We start from the raw sequence: 23,223 nt of genomic DNA, 5'->3' as shown, positions 1-23,223 counted from the left end.
AAAACATCTAGCTACAAACAGTTACATATTCTTCTACTGTTATTCCAACCTATGTTAACTTGACCTTTCTAAACGCAACCACAGACTTGAGCAGCTAAATACAAATCTACCATTTTTACCTTTTATAGGGAATAATAATTCAATATCCCGTTTATTAGGCGTCTTTGTACCATAGCTTCATGATCTGACCTGATTCATCTCGCCATCTATATCATACAATACAATCTTCAGTTTCTTCTTTACAGGTAATTTAGTTCTTAAATCATCTTTCGATAAAGGCTTAACCCTTATTTCTTCTTCAGGACTATAAATGTCATTCTCATTCGAACATTCTTACATGAATTATTCATACATTAGAACGTAAAACCACCGTAGTTAACGTTTCGTACCTTACCAACTTCAGGTTTAATTTAAGGCATATACCGCATTCACAATTCGAGGTTTAATCTCTTCAAATGATCTGTCGTAATCGTCGTTCTTGGGATAAATCAAAAGGACATGTCGTTCTTTCCTTTTCCTGTCCCACTTTCGAACTAACTTTATCTCTACATTTCTCTAATCTTTTACAATATCAACAAATGTAGGTACAGTGTCCTGCTGAAACTATGAAGCTTCCATTCTCTCTCCTAATTCGCTTGTCAACAAGCTATTTTTCAATGCTTGAGAAACAATTAATCCAAAAAGCTACCCTTGTGCATTTCTCATTTTCTTCTTTAATTCACACGAATCTGAGTAAACACATCTACTGAAGTCTCTGTCTGACTTATAACAATACGAGCTCTGTTAACCGTTTCATTGTTTTGAAAAATAGACTCTGTCTGTACTTCTATAAACACCTTTCCAGTCATTTTCGCAAAGTTCAGTATTAGATCGTCTCCGTTATCACAGCCTCCAAAACACGACAGGTCTCGAAATTCAAAGAAGTATGCGTATAAACGAAATCCTGGCTTTGGATAAATTACACGGAAACGAATAAGATAACGTGTAATTGTATAATCGAAACTATGTTCCGCAAATCAGCCCTCGGCAAGGGTTTACTTTACAGACATACGTCGATCCTACAGACTGTTCGCCCCTTTTTTTACACGATTTTGATTTTGCTTTGCTATAAAAAATATTCTCCTTAGAATTTTTTTTAACTGTAACCATATTTTTTTAAAGTATCTACTGCTACTTGATAGGTTTGTTTTCATGCAAAATGGTGCTTTTAAAGAAGCAATGGATGGAAGCCTATGTTTGTGTTCTTTTCGAAGAAAATTAGTCGTATGTAGTTATTAAAAAACGCAGTGAAAGATATGGTTTTTCGATATCTAAAGCTATTATAGGTAATATTATCAACAAAAAAAGGAAATCCAAAGAAGAAAAGGAATGTTTCAAATGTTGTAAAAGTAAGATCTTTAATGTTAAATGAAAATACACCACATCAAAGAACAGTCATAAAATCATCAAAATGCTATGTAAACAAAGTGATTAATGCTGATTTGAATCTTAAAAAGGCCAAAAAACATAACGTGTATCATCTTTCTCCACGATATATCGCCGAACGCATAACGTGCTGCAGAATTCTTTATGAGAAACATTTATTCGGACAAAAATGGAAAAATGTTGTCACAATAGATGAACCTGTATTTAAATGACTTCAATAAAAAAAAAAGGTCCAATTATTATCATCAAAGAGGAGACAAAAACTTAAAAAACATAATTCAAAGAATCTAAAGAAAAATTTTGAAAGGGATTTATGATTGTTGCTGTTTTTTCATATAACGGCAAATTGAAAACAGAGGGGAAGGGGGGAGGAAATCAACTCCACATATTATCAGGAACATATTTTATACCCAATTTTCAAATATGAAATATCTTCTCTTTACCCGCAGTGCCATCAATCAGTAAAACTGCATCAAGACAAAGCAAGTAGCCACACTTCAAAATCCACTATTAATTTCCTGGAAAAAGTGGAAAAAGAAAAGTGTATCATGACCATACCCTTCTATCATATCCCTACTAAATCTCCCGATGTATCATACACGGATTTTTACGTTTTTGGATTTTTAGAAATTAAATTGTCCAAACGTCGACCTGCAGTCTTCCTTGGACTTTGGAAGGTTGTTCAACAGTAATGGGATAAAATATCTCATACAATACTAAAAAGTCTTTATTTTCTTGGAAATTACGGTATAGAAAGATAATAAAGAATAAGGAAGGCGTTCAAATAACTCTTCTTTTTCATTAAGTGGCAGCTCGTTATTTTCACATGAAAATTCGTTATTTACTACTTGAGAAGTAAACTTGCTTCTCCAGGTTGTTACATTTATGATTTAAGTTTTACTAATGTCGCCTTCATCAGTATAGTGCTTAGCGATGTTGTCGTCCTACCGTTGGGCCCGAGTTCAAATCCCGGAGAGGACTTGGGGTTAGTAAATATGCAGAATTATTATAAAATGAGGGCACTTGAAAAACATGACGAGCCGAGAGTGCTCGCGAGTGGTTTTATTGATGGGTATATCGTAAATTTCAACTTGCTAGTTCTCCAAAATCTACTACTTGTGGTTGAATACTTACGAATACTACACTCATGTCCATAAATTAAGGATGATTCGGAGTCACGCGGAAATCGAACTCTAAAATAAATATATCACCTGTAAAATCACTACACCCATCTTCAAGAATCATATGCAAATTTCAGGAAGTAACCAGATGACACCGATGGTACGTCACAATGACGATAGTGTAAGAGAGTGATATATAAGGAATACAGGCAAAGAAGTAAAATTGTTCACAGGCGCTTTATAAACATTTCACTGCAATAACCGAATAGTTGTGACACAAAGGACGCATTTGGATGATTTTTTACGTGATAGAATTATCGGCCGTCTGGAATGTGGGCTTGCCCAACTGGAAGTATCAGACGAACTTGGAATTGCCCAGAGTTTCATCTCCAGGCTTTGGCAACGATTCCAAGATGATGGTAATGTGAGTAGACGTTACAGCACAGGTCGCCCCAGAGTTACAACGCCGAATGAGGACCGGTATTTGGCAGTTACTGCCAAAAGAAACAGGCGGAGCACAGCCTCAGACCTGTTTCGTCAGCTCTCTTCAACCACTGGTACGACAATTTCAAGGCAGACCGTGTACAGACGCTTAGGGCAGATTGGTCTATATGCTCGTAGACCTATCAGATGCGTTCCACTTGCTGCAAATCACTGTCGCCTGCGGTTAGCCCGGAGTAGAGAGCATGCATTGTGGACACCGCAACAGTGTGATGTTTTCCGACGAGTCCAGGTTTAGCTTGCAGTCTGATTCTCGCCGGACTTTCATATGGAGAGCTCTAGGTACCCGTTACCACCAAGAAAACATCATTGAATGACACCGTTACGGTAGTGCAGGAGTGCTCGTTTGAGGTGGAATTATTCTGGGTTCCAGAACTGACCTGCATGTTCAAATTGGAACCATGACAAGCCAAATCTATCGGAACGTCATTATGAAACAACATGTACGTTTGTTTCGGGGCGCCATGGGCGCACAATTTGTGTTTATGGATGACAACGCCCGTCCTCACCGTGCAAGCATCGTAAGCGAATGCCTTCAATCGGAGAATATCACCCGTATGGACTGGCCAGCATTCTCACCGGACTTGAATCCAGTAGAGCACGTGTGGGACATGCTTGGCCGACGAGTTGCAGCCCGTCAACCTCCTCCTACATGTCTACCGGAACTTCGGAGAGCATTGCTTTTTGAGTGGTGTAATATCCTCCAAGATCGGATCGATAATTTGATAATTTATTAATTGATTCAGCATGCCTAGGCGTTGTACGGACTGTATTGCATCGTCTGGGAGACATACAATGTATTAACAATCATACAAACCATGTAATATTGGTTTTTTGTAAATAGGTTTTTTTTTTGTAATTTGCTCCAGGGAGAAAAAATCGCTATTTTTTTTTTAATAATATCAAACATATAGCATCTTTTTTTGCTCTTTACCTTTTGTTTAATAAATAAGCTTTACAAATAAGTCAAATTTGTTTTGCTTCTAACTCTTCCTTTGCCTGATTTTGCATTATCCTTAATTTATGGACATGAATGTAATACAAATACTTATCTAAATACTTATTATTGTATTGTTGCGTGCGTACGGGTTCGTTACGAAATAAATGCACAAGTCCGATGAAAAACGAACAAAATTTATTATTATTACAACAAATAAAACAAAATTCTTAAATTTCCTCAGATATTCGTAAAGTATTACAATATCTCACAGTAGTTATCTTTTAACTACTCAAACGTTCAGTAGAACATAATTCAAAACAGCTAGAGAAAGCTAATCCGCGAATTCGCTACAGTCAACAATAGCAGTTTTCTAAACAAACTCTTAAAACAACAACTCACAAACTAACTGAATGCCAATGCCAATGATTAAAAATTACGAAGTGCCTATGGTTCAAGACCATATAAACTAACTAGATTGAGAAGTTTTCCTCCTTTTTATAAGCTTTTTAAATCGCGCGCGAGATTGTTCTAGCAGTTTCTCGAAGTTAAAAAGAGATATTTATTTATTAAATGTACCTTCATTCATATCATATTATTATTATAATTCATACTCATTCCCTTCATTCATATCTCTACTAAACCTCCAGATCTATCACCAAATGTATTTTTGCGCTTTTGCACTTTTAGAAAGCGGATTGTCCAGACTTCGATCTATAACTCTAACTGGACTTTGGAAAGCTGTTCAAGAGAAATGGGATAATATATCTCTTCCGATACTACAAAAGCTTTACTGTCTTGGGAATTATGGTGTAGAAAGATAATGAAGAACAAGGGTTAGCAAATAGAACATTCAAAACTCAAATATTTTAGGTAACGTATTTCCGTTAAAAAATCGTCTGAAAAATATGCGAACATTCCAAAGTAATCATTCCAAAGGGAAGCTAAGTGTGTACATATACACCATAAAATTAAAAGAAATATTTGGTGGCAACAGTTTGAAAAGTGCATCAGCGTAAAATTAGAAGAAATATATTATATTTAACAAGGCTACATACACCATAAAATTAAAAGAAATATATTATATTTAACAAGGCTGAGTGGTTGACCGTATTTCATTGATTATCTCATAATGATTTCATGACCGGGGGGGGGATTATTCCAACAACCAAATAAATTCATTACCACATTGCCAGCTTTTTCCTTAACCTTAATCAGAAAATCTTTAAATTTCATTATTCTCTTTTCTTAATTTTTTCCCCTTCAAAAAAACTTAATCACCAGAGTAATTATTTACAATTTAGGATAATTTATTCAATCAGTATTAGATATGCAAAGCGATTACAGCGAAAATAAGGGGAGGGAAGAACAATCCTTTGATAACATGCCTCCATTTGTGTTAATTAATGATGCATATCCAGTAAACTATTTCATTGATTTTTTGGCCTCCCAAAGGCGGGATCTAGCCTTTATAGGCGTTGGCCCCTACTAAGGCCGGAATGTAGTCTCTTTATTATGAAGCACCCAATAGGTTGGCCACCGTTGCCTCCTTGAGGAGAAGGACAAATTGCATCCATGACTTCTCCAGGATTCGAACCCAGGCCTTTCGATATGGCAGTGCGAATCATGAACCACTTTCTCGTCCGGGCGGCTTTATTTTACTGATTTAGAAGTTCTGAAAAGATAATAATTGAAGTAATACAAGTAAAACTTTTTCGTCTATTTATTATAAATATTTTTTGTAAGATCTTATTTTGTTTACTCATGGTGTTTTTACTGCGACGGGAACTCTGTCATCGATTTTTAACCTATTATCTGATAAGCTGTCGAATTAAAATTTTTTACACACACTGTTTGTCGATGACAATGCGATGTGGTGAAGCGATTTTCGCAAAATTTAATTTAAGCTTTGATTTTTTAATTTAATTTTTAAACGATGTCTCGCACATATCTTCATTTAACAAATGAATACTAAACATATAATATATAATATTCATTTAACAAATGAATATTAAACACATAATATATATATACTAAACATATAATATTGCCGTGTGCACCATGGAATGGAACAGAAAAAAATTTTACAATAAACCTGAAATTTAATTTTTGAATTTTGGGCGAATTTTCGAAAATAGCTCGATTTTTAAGACTATTTGATGTGTATGATTTTAAAATTTTAATACCTAAAATTGTATCGGATATAAAGTTTTGAAATTTTCACAAATTAAAAGACAAATGTTTCGCTCTTTTTTAATGCAAGAACTACTAAAAAAAATATTAACTGAGCGATTTTGCATATTTTTTAAATAATGTGCTGTAGTCTGCAGAAGACGGAAGAAAAAATACAATTACAGAATTGTTTCCATACAGTATGCTTTTATTTAAAATGGATGTGATAATGAATGCATTAAAACAATTTATCATATAGTGCAATGGAAATAACAGATTAAATAATTCTTTTTACACAAAATTCATCTATATTTTATATCGCGAATAATAAAAGGGTGCGACGCCCGTGATGAATTAGAAAAGATAATTACTTATACATTTGACAATGCAATTAAAATTTCGTTATTTAGGCTCCTCACGCATTTATTATTGGCGATATATTGTAGAAAAATTCTGTAGAATAGAATTATTTAATCTGTTATCATCGTTAAACTATATGATAAATTATTTTTTTCGTTTCAAAAATTTTAAATAAAAGCTTATTGCATACATTTTTTAACTGCGTTTTATTTATCTCTCTTATTAAATAACAAAGAATCTGTACGCATGTACAGTAGGTGTCGTTTAATGTGATCTCGTTTGTTCACGTCTATTTCGAAAACATTAACCGATGAGAAAAAAATGCCCTTCAAAGAAGCAATGGAATTTAATTATTTAACATAAAATACAACTATAAAATACAAATATAGTGTTACGAATTTGTTATTTAAAAAGCTAACTATTTAAATATATAACAAACCCTTCTATTTGGTTAAGTTTATTACACCATTATAAAGTCAATAAAACACGACAATAAAGAATAAAATTTAAGAAGAAAAGAAAACGATGAAACGCTGGGGGCACAGAGGGTAAAATAACGATAACAGATGTTCTAAACTACCACAATATTAGTTTCAGAGAGACGTTATTACATTAGTAAATACTCAACAGCCCTCACATCCCCCTTCCTCTCCAAAGAAAGAAAAAAGAACTACAGAAACAAATAGTATTAGGTGCAATTTTTTTTTTTTTTTTTTTTTTCCTCCCGTTCCAGAAATAATTCGCAAACAAACCTTTTAATAGAAAGGGGGAAAAGTTTCATTTTATACTTATTTATTTTTTGACGCTAGTTGGGAGTTTTTTAGTGTCAAAATATTTATAAATAAAGCAATTATTTATGAATTTATTAAACAAACACAAACAAGTAAAAGAAGCAGACATTTTTTTTGGTGGAGAATTTATTTCTTGCAAACTCAAAAACTATAACTGTTATGAATCTTAACAAGGTTCTGCTAGTGGAAAACTAGTTAACTGTCTTCGCGAATGCAATTAGTATAATGAGGCTACAAGTAATTACGTAATGGCTAAAGATTAAAGGCGACAAGACAAGAATCTAAACAAATATTTTCCCTAATTCCACGTTTTTGCTTGCGTTTCTTGAAGTACATCGGATGAAAGAATTTTCATTTTTTTCAGCCCAAAGGGCCTATTAATTTCGTTTTGGCATTTTACGTTGGTTCATTATAAACGACGTTTCGCTTTTCAAATTGTTGCCACCAAATATTAGAGCCCTGCATTATATTTTAAAGTAATTAAATAATGAAGAATCTGCATGAATGCACGAATGTTTCTCGTATTGTGATAAAACAACGGTACCTAGCGCCATAAAATTTTGAATAACTTTAGTCCTCCACCCGAATATGGGCATCAGGAAGCCCGAATTTTAAATTTCGAATGAGATTTATTAACTATTTCATATTTTTTAAAACTTTAAAGTATTTTTGACTAACAAACTCAACGATTTCAAAGCAAGAAATGGCAACACTGTACAGGGAAAAAAAAAAAAAAAAAAAAAAAAAAAAAACAATGATTTCAAAGTAAGCAATGGCAGCACTGTACAGGGGGAAAAAAACATTTTTAACTCCAGGACACGAGAATGTTATTCGGAAATTTTAAAGATATACTGTTTTTAAATATTTTTGGACCAAAGGGACATTAGCCCAAATGCTGCCGTCAAAACGAGAACCTGTGTGTAAATTGGGGGGGGGGGAGTCTCTTTGGGCGTAATATAAAATATGAAAGCCTTTCAGAAATTTTTTCTTTTTTCTCCTCCCCCCGCAAGTCAGTGCTAAACATAGAAGGTACTTTTGATCAATAGTAAACATTTTGTCTCAGCTTGTGATAAGTATATTTTTTATTTTAGTTGCTTTCCCACTTCGAAACGGGCAGAAAAAAAATTCTAGATTTTTGACAGCCTATCTGAGGCTTAACGCTGATTTTTTTTTAATTGCAGGTGAAAACAACATAACTGCAGGCGGGGGCTTATACATGCGGGAATACGTCAAAACCTGTTATTTTAAAATAATAAAAAAATTATGCCCCAAACAATGAATTTAACATCCACGCTTTGATATTTAAGTCTCGTGATAGCGAGATGATCCATTAGGCTCTCCAAGAACTCATAAAGTACTATGCTAATTCAAGCAAATCGCATGACATGAGATACAATACTCATGAGACAGACATGAGATACATTCTATCTCAAATGGAAGGGGAAAAAGCAATCATTTACAGGGAACATACAACGACACTCAGTTGAAGAATGTTGATAAGGATCGATCGAGTTACAAGTTAAAACCGTATTCCTCTGAAAGGTTGCTCAGCAACCACCAAATGGGAAATGCAAGACAAGAACAAAAGCGTGACACTGGACAGAACAGCATCTAGAGAAAGGTTGGGCCTGGAGGTAAAGCAGAATTAAGTAAAATATTACATTCTCTATTCGTATCCAGAACCGTACCCACGCAATTTACCTACTCACTCTGGAATTACCACAAGAAATGTAATATCTGTGACTTCTCAAAATATCCCAATCCATAATACCCCCAAAGGAATAGCCCAAGAATAAATAACAGGTGCCAAAATAGCCCTGACAAAATGGCTTTCACGAGTAAATAATATCGTTTAATAATACACGAGAATATTTACAGCATTTGCACAGCAAAAATTGATGTCTGATATTATTAAAAGAGAAAATAATTAATATTACGGATAAAGAAGTCATAGCGGTCCACGCGAGGTATAATAGGGTTGGCAAGGAAGTGATTTCGGTTTCTTAGTGTGTGAAATAAAACTCAATATTTTTCCACATAAAAATGAATTTAAATCAGTCAAATAACTTCCATGTTGTTCGATAACTTTTCGCTATATTTCTGGTAAATACATGATTCTGAGTTTCTAGAACTTCTGGTCTTTATCAGCAAAACACTCATCCAAGTGCGTTTTGAGATCATCGTTACAACTGGAATTTTTACCATTTGAGAAATTTTGTTATTATTAATTTACAGAATTATTAATATAGAGAAATTATTAACTTCTTAATTATAAATTACTTTACTATTTTAGTTATTATTAATTATTTTACTAGTTTACTTATTTATTAATTTTTTGACGGCGTTCCATTGGGCTTCTAATTTTAGAAATTAAGCCCTGCGTGTATGAAATATCCATGAGCACGTCATCAATGTTCTTCTCATGACCCATTTGAGAGAAAGGTGGCATAGTCCATTCAAGCAAACTGTCGACTGCCATCATCCACCTGTCTAAAAACTCATCGACCATTTCCGGAAAGAGCAGAATATGGTGGAAGTTCGTGCAAACAAGCTGCAGGTATTCGCAAACCCAGATGTAACTACTAACTAGGACTTAATGCCCAACTCTGAAACATAATGCAACTATGGGGGTCGTTCCATTAGCTCGTAACTTTCTTACTGGGCAGAAAGCACAGTTCGACCAAAAGAGTCGCACTCTGCGACATACAACTTACCGGCTCAAAGCCTTGCCGACCTAAGACCCTAATGGGGAGATGGCCTTCTCAACAAACCTCGCAAGATTTGGAGGTATATGAACAGACGTCAATGATGGCTGGCCCGTCACGCTGTCCACTCAGATAGCTGTTAACACGTTGAGAGCCACGTCAGCCATTTGTGGCTGACACTAGACTTTCCGTTTAGGCCGCGTCAGCCATCTGTGGCTGACACTAGACTTTCTGTTAAGGTCGCGTCAGCCATCTGTGGCTGACACTAGACTTTCTGTTTATGCCGCGTCAGCCATCTGTGGCTGACACTAGACTTTCCGTTTAGGCCGCGTCAGCCATCCGTGGCTGAGACTAGACTTTTCGTTTAGGCCGCGTTAGCCATCTGTGGCTGAGACTAGACTTTCCGTTTAGGCCGCGTCAGCCACCTGTGGCTGAGACTAGACTTTCTGTTTAGGCCGCGTCAGCCATCTCTGGCTGACACTAGACTTTCTGTTCAGGCCGCATCAGCCATCTGTGGCTGACACTAGACTTTCTGTTCAGGCCGCATCAACCATCTGTGGCTGACACTAGACTTTCTGTTTAGGCCGCCATTTTTGGGTCATGCCATTCTCCAACAATCTCCTCCTCGTCGTCAGAAGATGATAAAAATACATCCTCTCTGGGCAGTTTTCTAGCAAGAATAATTTCACTGCTCCTATCGGTTTCACACTCTCGAACTGACATTTTGACGCTTAGGGTTAAAGAAACATTTTGTCTGCATGGGGCCAAGAACTGCAATGAACTGGTTTGTTGTAAAGGGAGCACCGCCACGAATCTATTTCGATAAAATGTTATCTAGTTGGCCGAATAAAACAAACAAAGAAAACAAAACAGATTTGGCGCATAACGTGTTGAATAAATGCCTATAGGAATCACGTTCCAAACGTAAACTATCTTCTACTGCTATAAAAATCACTGGCCCTAAGCGGCGCGCGTGGCCTGAACGGGATTGCCTAAGAAATACGTGCGGCGCTCAACGTGTTAAATAGGAACTTGGCTTGTGTTTTTATACCTCCGATGTCGAAGTTGCCTAAGTACAAATCTCAACCAGTACAATAAACGACACCCGGGGCAGAAAGCCCAGACGTAAACAAAACTAAATATATACAACTTAATCGACGCCTGGAAGAATTAGTGGAAAATAATGCGTACATGAAACATATAGACCTTCTCTGCAACATTATGTGACGTGCCACATGGAACATACACACATAACACATAATGCTGAAACGTAAATTTTATATATTCGATTTATTATTAGATCTTGTTGATTCACGACAACGCCCGGCCCCACATGGCAAATGTCACTCGTAAAGTTCTTGAATCTTTTAAGTGGGAGTTGTTTCCTCATCCGCCGTACAGTCCCGACCTGGCACCGAGCGACTTCCACCTATTCCCAGCAATGAAGAAGTGGCTGGCTATGCAGCGTTTTGATGACGACGCACAGCTGCAAGAAGAGGTAACGAAGTGGTTGAAGGCGCAGGCGGCCGAATTTTTCGACGAAGGAATTTCCAAGCTCGTACATCGCTACGATAAATGCCTTAATTTGTATGGTGACTATGTAGAAAAGTAGTATTTGAGTGTGGCTTTCATCTGTATATAATAAAATTTGTTTCCTATACTTTGTTTATTTTTTTATTCCAAAACGTAATCTACTTTCTGGATAGCCCTCGTAATTTTTATTTAGTGGAATACAAAGAAAACGATTCACAACATTCGAAATGGTAGGAAGATTCGCAGAAAGGTTCTTACCTGTAAACACTTTTATCATAAAATACTTTAATTCTAAGAGGTTGTGATATACTTCTTTTTCGAACTATGTGGGGTGCCTCCAAATGGACGTGTTGAACCTGCAAGGGGAAAAAAATATATTAGTTAAGGGAAAAAAAGTGCTGGCAATATCTTGAAAATAACACTATGACGAAAGCAGTTTCTTTCATTCATATAAATGCATAAAATAAGTTTTCAAAAGAATTCAAATGTAAAAATACAGAATGGAATCACATACATGGCATTTTATTGCGCATTTCAATTAAACGTTTAAAAAAAAAAAAAAAAAAAAAAAAGCAGAGGAACTGTCTGATTTTGAAATGGAGACTGACCCTACTCAAGAAAGCAGAGAAACTGTCTAACTTTGCAATGAAGAGTGACCCAACAGAAGAAAGCAGAGGAACTGTGTGATTTTGCAATGGAGAATGATCCAACTGATGAAAGCAGAGGACGTTTTATAATAGGCATTGAAAACTCTGCGCTCTTTACCGCGAAAATTTTAAAGAGTTGCGTCATTTATTGTTCCATACAAAAACCATTAGGTTAAAAAAGAAAGTTAAAAAATATTAAGCAGTATTAAAAATCCTTTCAATTAAGATTCAATTTACACTTTTTTTTAAAAAATAGGACAATATTTAATTTTGTTTAAATTGTACGTGCGTTCTTAAATCTAAACTATACCTAACTCGTTTTTTCATAGAATGTTAAATTTGCGGAATGTGATTTTGCTTAACGCGTACTGTATTAATGAAGGACCTCCCCCCCCTCGTTCGGCAAGGGTTGTACCAAAGCAAAAAAACGTAAGGGGTGTCGATGAAGAAAATCATTTCTTTAAAAGGAGTTGATCCAAGGAATAGGTTGGTAATCCCTGATCTAAATCAGGCGTTTCCAAGAGAGTAGGTATATTTCCGCTGGGGGAAAGGGGGAGGGTCGATGGAATTTTAAAGAGGCTGTATGATGATCAAGAGGTCGATTGAGGGTCGATAGACGAATATGACAACCCAATGGATCGGCACAGTAAAATCTTACTGATTTCAAACAATTTAATAACAAAATTGGTAATTTATTGTTTATTGGTATAGATGATGATGTTATAGATGATGGCGACTTTGATTATGGTTATAGATGATGTTTATAGATGATATGGTTATAGATGATTATGGTTATAGATGATGTTTGATGTTATAGATGATGGCGACTTTGATGATGGCGACGATGATGATGTTATAGATGATGGCGACTATATCATTTAGTATGGAAGAAACTATGGAAAATAAATATAAAGAAAACAACAAACAAGAACTATTTACAATATTTTAAACATTTTTAAGGATAAGTGCAGTATACAAAAGTAAAAGCCAGAAACACAAGAAAACTGAATTGGAAAAAAAAAAAAAAAAAAAATACGAAGAAAGCAAAACTAAAGCATCACAGCAAAATCTGCGCCTATTCGTTCAGCCATGCCGACCGTTGAAACTTGTTAGCTGGAGTTACGCTCAGCAGAGAGGGTTTTCAGCGGCCAGGGACAACTGAAGATTTCGCGTCCCCTACTGCTTGCCAAGGATGGAAAACATTTAATTCTAAAATGTCTAAACATCAGTTTGGCGCCCCTTGGATTCTGCGCCCGGGGACAGATGCCCCCCTCTAGCTACTCCCCTGACGCTCAGATGGAAATTACGTCACCAATATGGAAGCATATGCATGACATTTGAACAGAAAACTACAAGCTAAATAATCGCAGTTTTCTTGTCCGCCATTATGTTGTATGCTTTATATCACAGGGAGAAATGTAAGGGTTTTATATTAAGACAACTATTTTTTTGCGAGGGGTCTATGGAAGAAAAAGGTTGGCAATTCCTGCTGTAAATGGAGCAGAGAAGCTGCGAAAAGGGCAAAATATCGCACCACGCCCAAGGCATTATTTGCTGCCTTCTCTTTCTAGTTGCTGGTGATTGATGTTACGGGCAGATCAGACGCCCTACTGCCAATTCGGACGCCAGAGGTGCTAAACTGACCATACGGTGGGGGCTGACCGAGCACGCATTACGGGTCATGCTTTGATGATGACACGCAAGGAAGAGGCCTGAATTATGCACGGAAATATCTGACGGCACCAATGGGAAAAAAAAAAAAAAAAAAAAAAAAGAATCAAAGCGGTGTTTTTGAATAAAATATCAAAGACAGGACGGGCACTTCCTTTCAAAGAGGTTGATTGAAGAATTAATTCTCTTTGTAGATGATAAAGACATCTAGATGAGAAAGGCCTTTTTGTAATGAAATTTATACAACATCAATCATACTGAGGGATATTAATTAGGGGTTTTACGGCAGTGATCTCAAACTGGCCGAATGCAGGTTCCGAACAATTTTAACATGGCTCACAAAAATATTTTTCATAAATTAAGTTTAAGACAAATTAATTCAATAAGGTTTAAGATTTTAATTATTTGGAGTCCAATTTTAATTATATTCATTACTAAAAAATCTGATGTGTACACCACATGACTTCCTTGTATTGGAATATTAAATTATACGCATTTTTTTTCCATTTCATTTAAACTTATTGGATTGAATTAAATCTACTTTGCCGACAGCGCATAAACCACAATAGAATAAATGCATTCTTTAAAATTCACTCTAGTACTTGTTTACGATAGCGACACTCTGGCGCTAGATTCACTTAACAGTATTAATAATTATATAACAGTTAACTTATATAATAATTTTATAACGGAAACTAAGTTAACTGTTATATAATCCAATAATTATATAACAGTTAACTTATATATTTCGTTCATATTATAACTCATAATGCACAAAATTTATATCATTTAAAGAATAGAATTATCTAATCGTTGCCACATGTTCTATTCAAATACTATAATACAGCTAGAATGATGTATAAAAGAAATTAAGCAACCAAAACAAAAAAGAAACAATTTTTCACAGACGATTGAGTATTTCTCATTTAATTAATTCAGTTCTCACTTCGCGAGAAGGCAAAAATATATAAGAACTCAAAATATCTATATTAAAAATTACGAAGTAAATCTTAAACGCTTATTTCCTCGAAAAAAATCCAGAACGGATTAAGCATGATTTAAATAATAAATGAAGGCGTTATCTTTGTTGTTGCGAAGCTAAGTTTCTCTAGATTGGCAACAAATCCACTAGTCTCCTGTTTCAAATGTAAACATCAATGGCCGCCATTTAAAAAGGCTTAGCGGCAATTAAACAACTTTAAAATTGATGATAATTCTAAAAATATTGCACACATATTTACTAAAGGCATAAAATCCTTAACCGGAAGATAAAAACAACATAATTCAATCATTTTTAAAGCAAAAAATGTACAATTTACCAACATATAAGAGTAAAGAAACTGAGATCAATGAGCAGAGTGGATATATATATAAATATATTTATATACGTTTGGTGCGGCCGATCGCAACCAAAATACGAGGTGCACATCTACATGTTAGAACAGTCCTATATACAAAATTTCAACGTTCTGAGGCTACTCGTTTTTGAGTTATGCGAGATACGTACGTACGTACATACGTTCGTTCAGACGCCACGAAAAATTTTCTTCAGAATTAATTTTAAAGCAGTTTTGTAATTTTTTTGAAGGAAAAGAGTATTTTATTCTGTCCTTACGTACAGATATCACGCAAAGACATCGTTAAATTGCATTCGATTGCGGTCAAAATGGATATTTTCGTTGAAATATGCTGCCTGAAACTTTTCGCGATTACAATACTTCCTTTTTACTTCGTACAAGGAAGTAAAAACGAACGTTAGTAAAACCTCAGAAAATCCACAAATAGAGCTAATTAATATACACTGTGATATAAATCAGCGGTTTAAAAGTTAAATTGCTTGTGGACCGAATGCATGATGAAAGCAGCTGTTTTTTTAAACAAAATAAAAAATATATTTTAAATAAACTTTAAATTTCGCTTACTAAATATTTATCAAAACATACAAATACAGCAAGAGTAACAACGCGAAGGAAAAAATTCAAATTTATATTTATTTTCTATCTGAATTGTAAAATTCGGCACCTCCGAAACATTTATGTGGGTTACACATTTGCAAACACGCTGCAAAACACTTTTTATTGGTTATGCTTTATAATTGAAATATACTGACAGCTAAATATTAAATTCTTACACTCACATTTCTTTCAAATAATTCTACAATGTTTAGTTAATAATTAACGTACTTTAATTTTAATTAAAAACAAACAAATTATGAAAACCTTGTAAATTTTCAGAGAAAATTTACAAAATGGGACGATATTTTGTAAATTTTCTCTGAGAATAAATAATAACCATTTAGTCTCTTATTTATTAAATTAAGAAATAAAGAATTAATAATGACCATTTAGTCTCTTTCTTTTTTATTTATTAAATTTTCTTCGATGCATTAATAATTTTATTTCTTATTACAGGTGCTTCAATTCTGATAAAGTTACGAACATATTGAATAAAAAATAGATTAAATAATAGCTATTAAATAAAAGATAAATTGAAGAAAAATTTTGTAGATAATTTTTTCTTGAGATAAAAATGTCCTCCCCATACAGTGTTGCCATTGCTCGCTTTGAAATCGTTGAGATTATTAATCAAAAATTCGTCAAAGTTTTACAAAATATGAAATACACAATAAAACAAGTTCGAAATTCAAAATTCGAGCCTCCAGAGGTGTCTATATTCGGATCGTCATTTTTTTGCATTTGAATTTCTTAGTAGAACAGAGAATTAAATCAGTTGGTTACCAACTTCAGTGTCTTTTTGCCGAGTGGGGCCAAACGTTGCACCAAAAACTCTGACTTCCGGCCCGCCGACCTAACTGTTTGTTTTTGCGTGGAAACTCTCTTTTAACTGTAAAAATTGGTTTTCGAATTCATTTTATACGCATTTGGGGTTTTATGTTCTATATTTGAGAATTTATAATGAAGATGCTTGAGTTTTTATGTATTTTTGCCTTGCCCCGATATGAGAATTGAATTAATTGAATGAGAAATATACCTATAATGAAATTCGAGGATAGAAGTTTAAATGAAATGTAGCAAAAAACGTGTATCATTTAATAGGCCGTACAGGAAAGTCATGTGGTGTCCGGTGGTGTGGTCATTTTCTGTAAGCATCAAAGACAAACTTAATTAAAAAAAAAAAAAAAAAAAAAAAAAAAAAAAAAAAAATCTGAAAGGTGTCAGATTTTAAATTACGTCCAAAGGGGTGATTTTGTAACATTTTGTCTGTTGCCTTTATTTATTAAATATCACGTTCTTCGCACTTAAACCATAAAATTCAGTTCAAGAGCAATATCGCGAAATAGTTTTAAATTGAGCCTATCTTTAGAATTTCCGATACAGAGTCTCGCGCGCTGGAGATAATGTTTTTTCTGTACAACGTTGCCATGGCTCGCTTTGAAATCCTTGAGTTTGTTAATCAAAAATTCGGTAAAGTTTTACAAATATAAAATCGATAATAAAACAAATTCCAAATTTTAAATTTGGGCTTCTACATGCCCGTATTCGCAGTAGGATTACGTCATTCAAAATTCGATGGCTCTAGGTACCGTTGTTTTATCACAATGCGAGAAATGTATATACATTTATGCAGATTTTTCATTATTTAATTGCTTCAAATATAATGCAGGACTCTAACATTTGGTGGCAACAGTTTGAAAAGTGAAAGGGACATTTATAGTGAACCAACACAAAATCGCAAAACGAAAAGAGTCCTTCAGGGACAAAGCCTCTTTGGACTGAAGGGAAAAAAAAAAAAAAAGAAAGAAAGAAAGAAAGAAAGAAAGAGAAAAGAGATTGTGTTCCTCTCCTCAAGTTTTGTTCCACTTGGGATGTTTTCGTAATTTCTCATTTCTAGTTTAAGTAAGTTATTTAGAAAATAATTGAATAAATTAGAATTAGTAGAATAAACGCCAGTTTGGAAATTTCATATTTATCTGTCAATATGTTTAAATTACGAAGTGAATTAACAGATATTTCTTGCAGATACCAACCTTTAGATTTCACACAGAAAATTAATATAAATTGGGATTTTTTTTCTTTGCGTCTTTATTTCTGTTTATGTATGCGTTGATAAGATAAAACAAATTAAGATAAAAAAATATGTTAAATACATCATTTAAGAACACAATAAACGCATCAGCCGAATAGCCATACAAAAGAAGCAAAGATGTTCAAACAAAACTAAAACTTAGAACTAAAAAAAAAGTAAAAATGCAAATTAAAATAAGAAATACACGAAATCCTTTGACAAATCGAACAGTTACATTAAACAATAAATTCATAAAAAAAATAACTGAGTATATGATTAGATATAAAAAAATATTTACAAGCAAACTTCAAAAGATTTGCGCAATTAGCAAAATTGGTCATTAAAAAAACTCTGCACGCTTAAGCAGATTTCAGCCTTCTGTTTATCTCTAGAGCTTTCTCCACGTGGTTCAAAAAAGGAGAAAATTTAAACGCCAGTAAAAAAAAAAAAAAAAATAATAAAATAAAAAATAAAAAATAAAAAAATAAATAAATAAAATCGTGGGAAGGAAAAAAAATAATTGGCAGAGAGTATTACCACCAGTTAAGACATCAAAGCCATTCAATTAATTACAACTATAAGAAACTGGCATTTAAAATGAATTAACAGCATGTGAAACAAAACAACAGGAAAAGAATGATTACGCGTCGAATCGGCGGAGATTTAAATTGGTAAATAAAATAAAGGGAGAGGAGGGACCGCTAAAAATAATAATAATAAATAATAATTTATTTAATAAAATTAAATAAAATAAAAAAGAAGAAAGAAAGAAAATCTGAAAGGATTCATATATTAACGTTTTACTAGAGGATATGTTTAGTTTTATTAATCGAGCAGTTCTTGGACTCACTCCTGGTAACACAGTTATCAATTATTATTATTTTATCTTTTTGACTTATTTTTATCTTATTATTTATTACAAGATAAAAAACTTATTTCTATTTGACTTATTTTTATCTTATTATTTTATCTTTCTTTGTACTTTCGTCACATAAAATTCAAGAGTAAAATGACAAAAATATTTAAAAACAGCATATCTTTAGAATTCTCCATAGATTGTTAAGGCTTGCCATGCATATTTTTTTTTTATATTTGCTGCATTATTTCTTTGAAAACAAGCCGCCTAACTCCTTTATCATAAAAAAGAAAAAGTATAAATGATTTTAACAATGCCATTTCATAAAAATATTTAATATTTCTTATTAGACACCTCGTAATTTAAATGAGTTTCTATTTAAATCATTCAGTTAAAAAGAAAAAAAGTGCTTTAAAGAAGCTTTTAAGAAGTGCGTTTATTGATTTTCAACCACTTTGTTTGCTGCTGCAACACGCTGGTGCATAGTGTTTCTATCTGAGGCAGTGGAAACACATCGCTTTTAAACAGCTGAATTTGTGCATTAAAATTTGAAAGATAAATATTTTATATTTCACCGAATGGCAACACTCTGGCACGCCGAAAATAAAAAATGTTTTAATTCGAAACGTGCAATCACTTCTTGCTTTGAAATCGACCACTTTACACAAAAATTCGTTAAATTTGTAGAAAATATGAAATAAATCAAATAAAATTCAAATTTCGTGCTCCGACGTGCCAATGTTCGGATGGAAGACAACACGTATTAAAAATTCGGTGGCTCCAAAAGCCTTTGTTTTCCCACAATGCGAAGAATAGACAGATTCTTCGTTAGTTAATTTTTTTAAATAATATATGGTGATAACATCTGATGGCAACAATTTCAAAAGTAATTCGAACAAGGACAGTGGTATAAAATATTACGGTACATCCAAAATTTTACTACAGTTTTCATGCTTTTTTTTTTTTTTTTTTTACTGCCCCTGAAAAAGTTAATGTGAGCATTGTGCCCCTGAAAAGGTTAATGTGAACATATTTCATGTGAGCTTTTTTCCGTGTGAGTATATTTCTAAATGAGCATTTTTCCATGTGAGCTTTTTTCTATGTGGGCATATTTCCTTGTGGGCTTTTTACCTGTGAGCATTATTCTGTGACAGTTTTTCCTGTGGTCATTTTTCCGGTCACCCACGCCAATATCTAAGAAAAATAGTTTTAGTATTACAGAATTTTATGTTAAAGAAGTAGAAACGCAGTCAAAAAAGATTGCCACTATAAACCCCTTTGCAAATTCCCAAGACATTCACTCCCTTCTTAAAAAACACATATAAGATATTTGTAAAAGGTCTTACATTCATGATGATCGATCTTATATTCATAATTCCAGCTTAACGAAATAAAGTATAGTTAAATAATTAATGAAATAAAGTGTGTTCAATATGACAGATTATGATGATTTACTTCGGAGCTGAACACATGCAAAATACACAATGCTTTCGACAGAATTCGAACTGCGAGCCTCCCATGTTAGATAGATATGCATCTAATTACACCGCGAAAGCATGCGATGAGGAAGAAGAAAATTCATTACATTCTCCCCCACTTAACCGGTAACTGGAGAAAAAAGCCCCGTCTTCCACCATATTTTATTTTAGATGCCACATTAAAAGATATTAGGGGTATTTTGGAACACGAAAAGTCAACAATACCTTCACCGGGATTCAAACTCTGGGATCTTCCCATATTTAGCCGTACATGCTTCCAATTACGCCTCGAATGTAGGCAGTCAGAAAGGAGAAAACTCCTTACAAGGCCTCTTCGAAGAAATTTCTAATTGCTTCTAAACTTATAACAAATCTAATAAAGCATTTTTTTTTCAGAACTTTTGTTCATATTTTTACTCTAATTGCTGTATTTTTATACGTAATTATTTGTATTATGATTATGTTGCATTCTGTATATTATAAAAAAGAATGTAAGGGAGGTCCGTGAAGAAGACCATTCTTTTTTTTTTTTTTTTTTTTTCTGAAACGGTCGATACATGGGCTGGCAGGAGGCATTTTACCACCCGGTGCAATCTTTGCGGGCCCTAAATTCTGCTGCCCGGTGTCTCCCTATATTAAAAAAAATATCATTTCTAAATTAAAAATTTTACCGCCGTAAGTTGTGCTGCCTCAAGTTTCCCCAATTTTACCATCCCTAAATTTTAAGCCCAGTGCCTCTCTTAAGCCTAAAAATTTTTACTTGGTACTTCTCTAAATTCTAAAAGGTTTTCCGTCCCTAAATTCTGCTGTTAGGTACCTTCCTAAACTCTAAAATTTTGCCATCCCTAAATTTTATTCCTGGATGGTTCTCTAAATTTTAAAAATTTGCCACCCGGTGCGTTTGCCTCGACCCTGGATGACGCAAGAAAAAGATTGGAATTCCCAGGATACAGCAACAGCGAAATGTATTTTCCCCAAAGGTCTTTGCATTATTCTTCAATCTGCCGTGCATTTACCGGCTGCTGCAACTGCAGCATCGATAAATGAACATCGAATAGTGACCTATGAGATAGAAATCGATATAACACCCAAACCTGACACGAGGTTAACTTACGCAACTATTAATCCTGCCGAACGTGCCAGCTGGAAGAGTCGGTTACAAGACCTTTTTAATAACCTCGCCACAATGTATTCTTCCTTATCTCAATTATGACCGTCAACCGGTGAAAAGTGGTCCCTGAAGAGGCGTGGTCAGCTCTATGACAATACGTGAATAGAAGAACTGCACGATAATAACAACAAATGTTACAGAATAGTTGGGAATGTGCGGAAACAACCTTGGATTGGAGCGACGTTTGCGTTAGATTTGTTGAAGTCCTTGAACTCTTTAAGCCAATAATAATATGAAGTAACGTGTCCCTCAATAACTGGTTCGAGGGCACGTAGAGAGGACAATATCCTTCAAAGTGACTGAGCTCAAATGGATTCAAAGTAAATACTGTCAGTTTCCTCGTCACAGTATTCTGCGCGACGCTTTGATAAATAAAAGTACGTTGAAATATCTAGGGCGAAATCGGGCAAGCACCACTGAATAAAAAGTTTTTATGAACTATTATTTTATTCAAAATTCACAAAATAATCAAAGAAACTAAAAGAAAAAGAAAATTCAATTAAAAAAAAAGTTTGTATGCAATAAGCTTTTATTTAAATTGGATATGATAATTAATACAATAAAGGGAGAAAAAATTATCATATAATTTAAAGGGAATAATAGATTAAATCTGTTCATCAGAGCAAGCACAAGAATTCCTCAGTCCTGAGAACTTTTGCAAGAGACAGTACGACTTTTCTCCATTCCGCCCCCAATTTTAAACAAGCATCCGGGGAGAGGACGAGTCGAGGGTCTCCCACCCCTCTTCAACAACCACCAATCTTTCCAGATGACTATCGGCTCGCCGTATATTTAGAGTGCCACCATGCCGCACTGACACTATACATATACAAACATCCCTGCCTTTTTTGGGATCCGGTTGGACTAAATGTACAAGCATTATCTTTCAAAATTTTCTATTAATTCATTCGCACTGTCATACGTATAAGCCATATCTTCTTAAATTTTCTATTAATTCCATTGCACTGTCAAATGTTTTTTTTTAATTTATCCTGGACGCTTTGTAGATCGTCCAGGCAGGTACAGAATAAGGAGATTCTAAATTACCATGAGGAATTAAATTGAAAAGCAAAATCGTTTTTAAGCTAAATAACTAATTCAAAGAAATCAAGATGAGATTTCAAGTGCTGTATACCCTTGTGTTATATTTATTTTCTTTATAAATGTTATATTTATATGTTGCTGTTGTGCCGCAGTTGCTATTGTGCCGCAATAACCTGTAAAATGCTTGGAAAGGACTAAGGATAAGATGTGTGAACCAGGAAATAAAAAATTATACCTTGACATGGCCTTTTTATTCCGTCAAAATTTTTGAATGAAAATTATGAATATCAATTAAATTATGATTGCGGTGACATTCACAAGAAGAATTCTTCGTTGAGAAAAGAATATTTCACAGTTTTCTTCCGTAATTGCTAGTAGAAAGAGAACAGAAAACAAGAACGGTGGTCGCTTTGAATGTTCGCAGTTTATCAGTAACAGAATCTCCAGAACAATTTCAATGCAAACAAAGTAAATACAATCTCCAGAATAATATTAATATAAACAAAGTAAAACAAAACAAAGCAGATAAATCTTCAGAACAATACTAATACAAAGTAAAACAATCTTCAGAACAATATTAATACAAAGTAAATACAATACAAAGTAATAATACAAAGTAAATACAATCTTCAGAACAATATTAATACAAACAAAGTAAATACAATTTTTAGAGCAATGTTAATACAAACAAAGTAAAACAAAGCAAATTCAATCTCCAGAACAATATTCCAAATATTGCAATACTATAGCGAAATTTCGTCACGATTGGCCTTAAACGTTGCTAT

At 34.0% G+C, this 23,223-nt stretch overlaps 1 protein-coding gene across 1 annotated transcript in view; it reads right to left on the bottom strand.

Annotated features, from left to right (window-relative positions):
• Invadolysin (leishmanolysin-like peptidase, invadolysin) overlaps positions 1-23,223 on the bottom strand; it is a 578,826-nt gene that overhangs the window by 86,775 nt on the left and 468,828 nt on the right. The window contains exon 2 of the mRNA XM_085824701.1: positions 11,804-11,901. Coding sequence (XP_085680827.1) covers positions 11,804-11,901 — 98 coding nt within the window. The remainder of the gene's footprint in view (positions 1-11,803; positions 11,902-23,223) is intronic.

This window comes from Stegodyphus dumicola, chromosome 10 (genome assembly GCF_044657685.1).
Source record: "Stegodyphus dumicola isolate Sdum_Otavi_A_Nest chromosome 10, ASM4465768v1".
In the NCBI taxonomy this organism is placed as follows: domain Eukaryota; kingdom Metazoa; phylum Arthropoda; class Arachnida; order Araneae; family Eresidae; genus Stegodyphus; species Stegodyphus dumicola.
The sequence above is the reverse complement of the archived record's forward strand: the minus strand, read 5'-3'. Positions and strand labels throughout refer to the sequence as shown.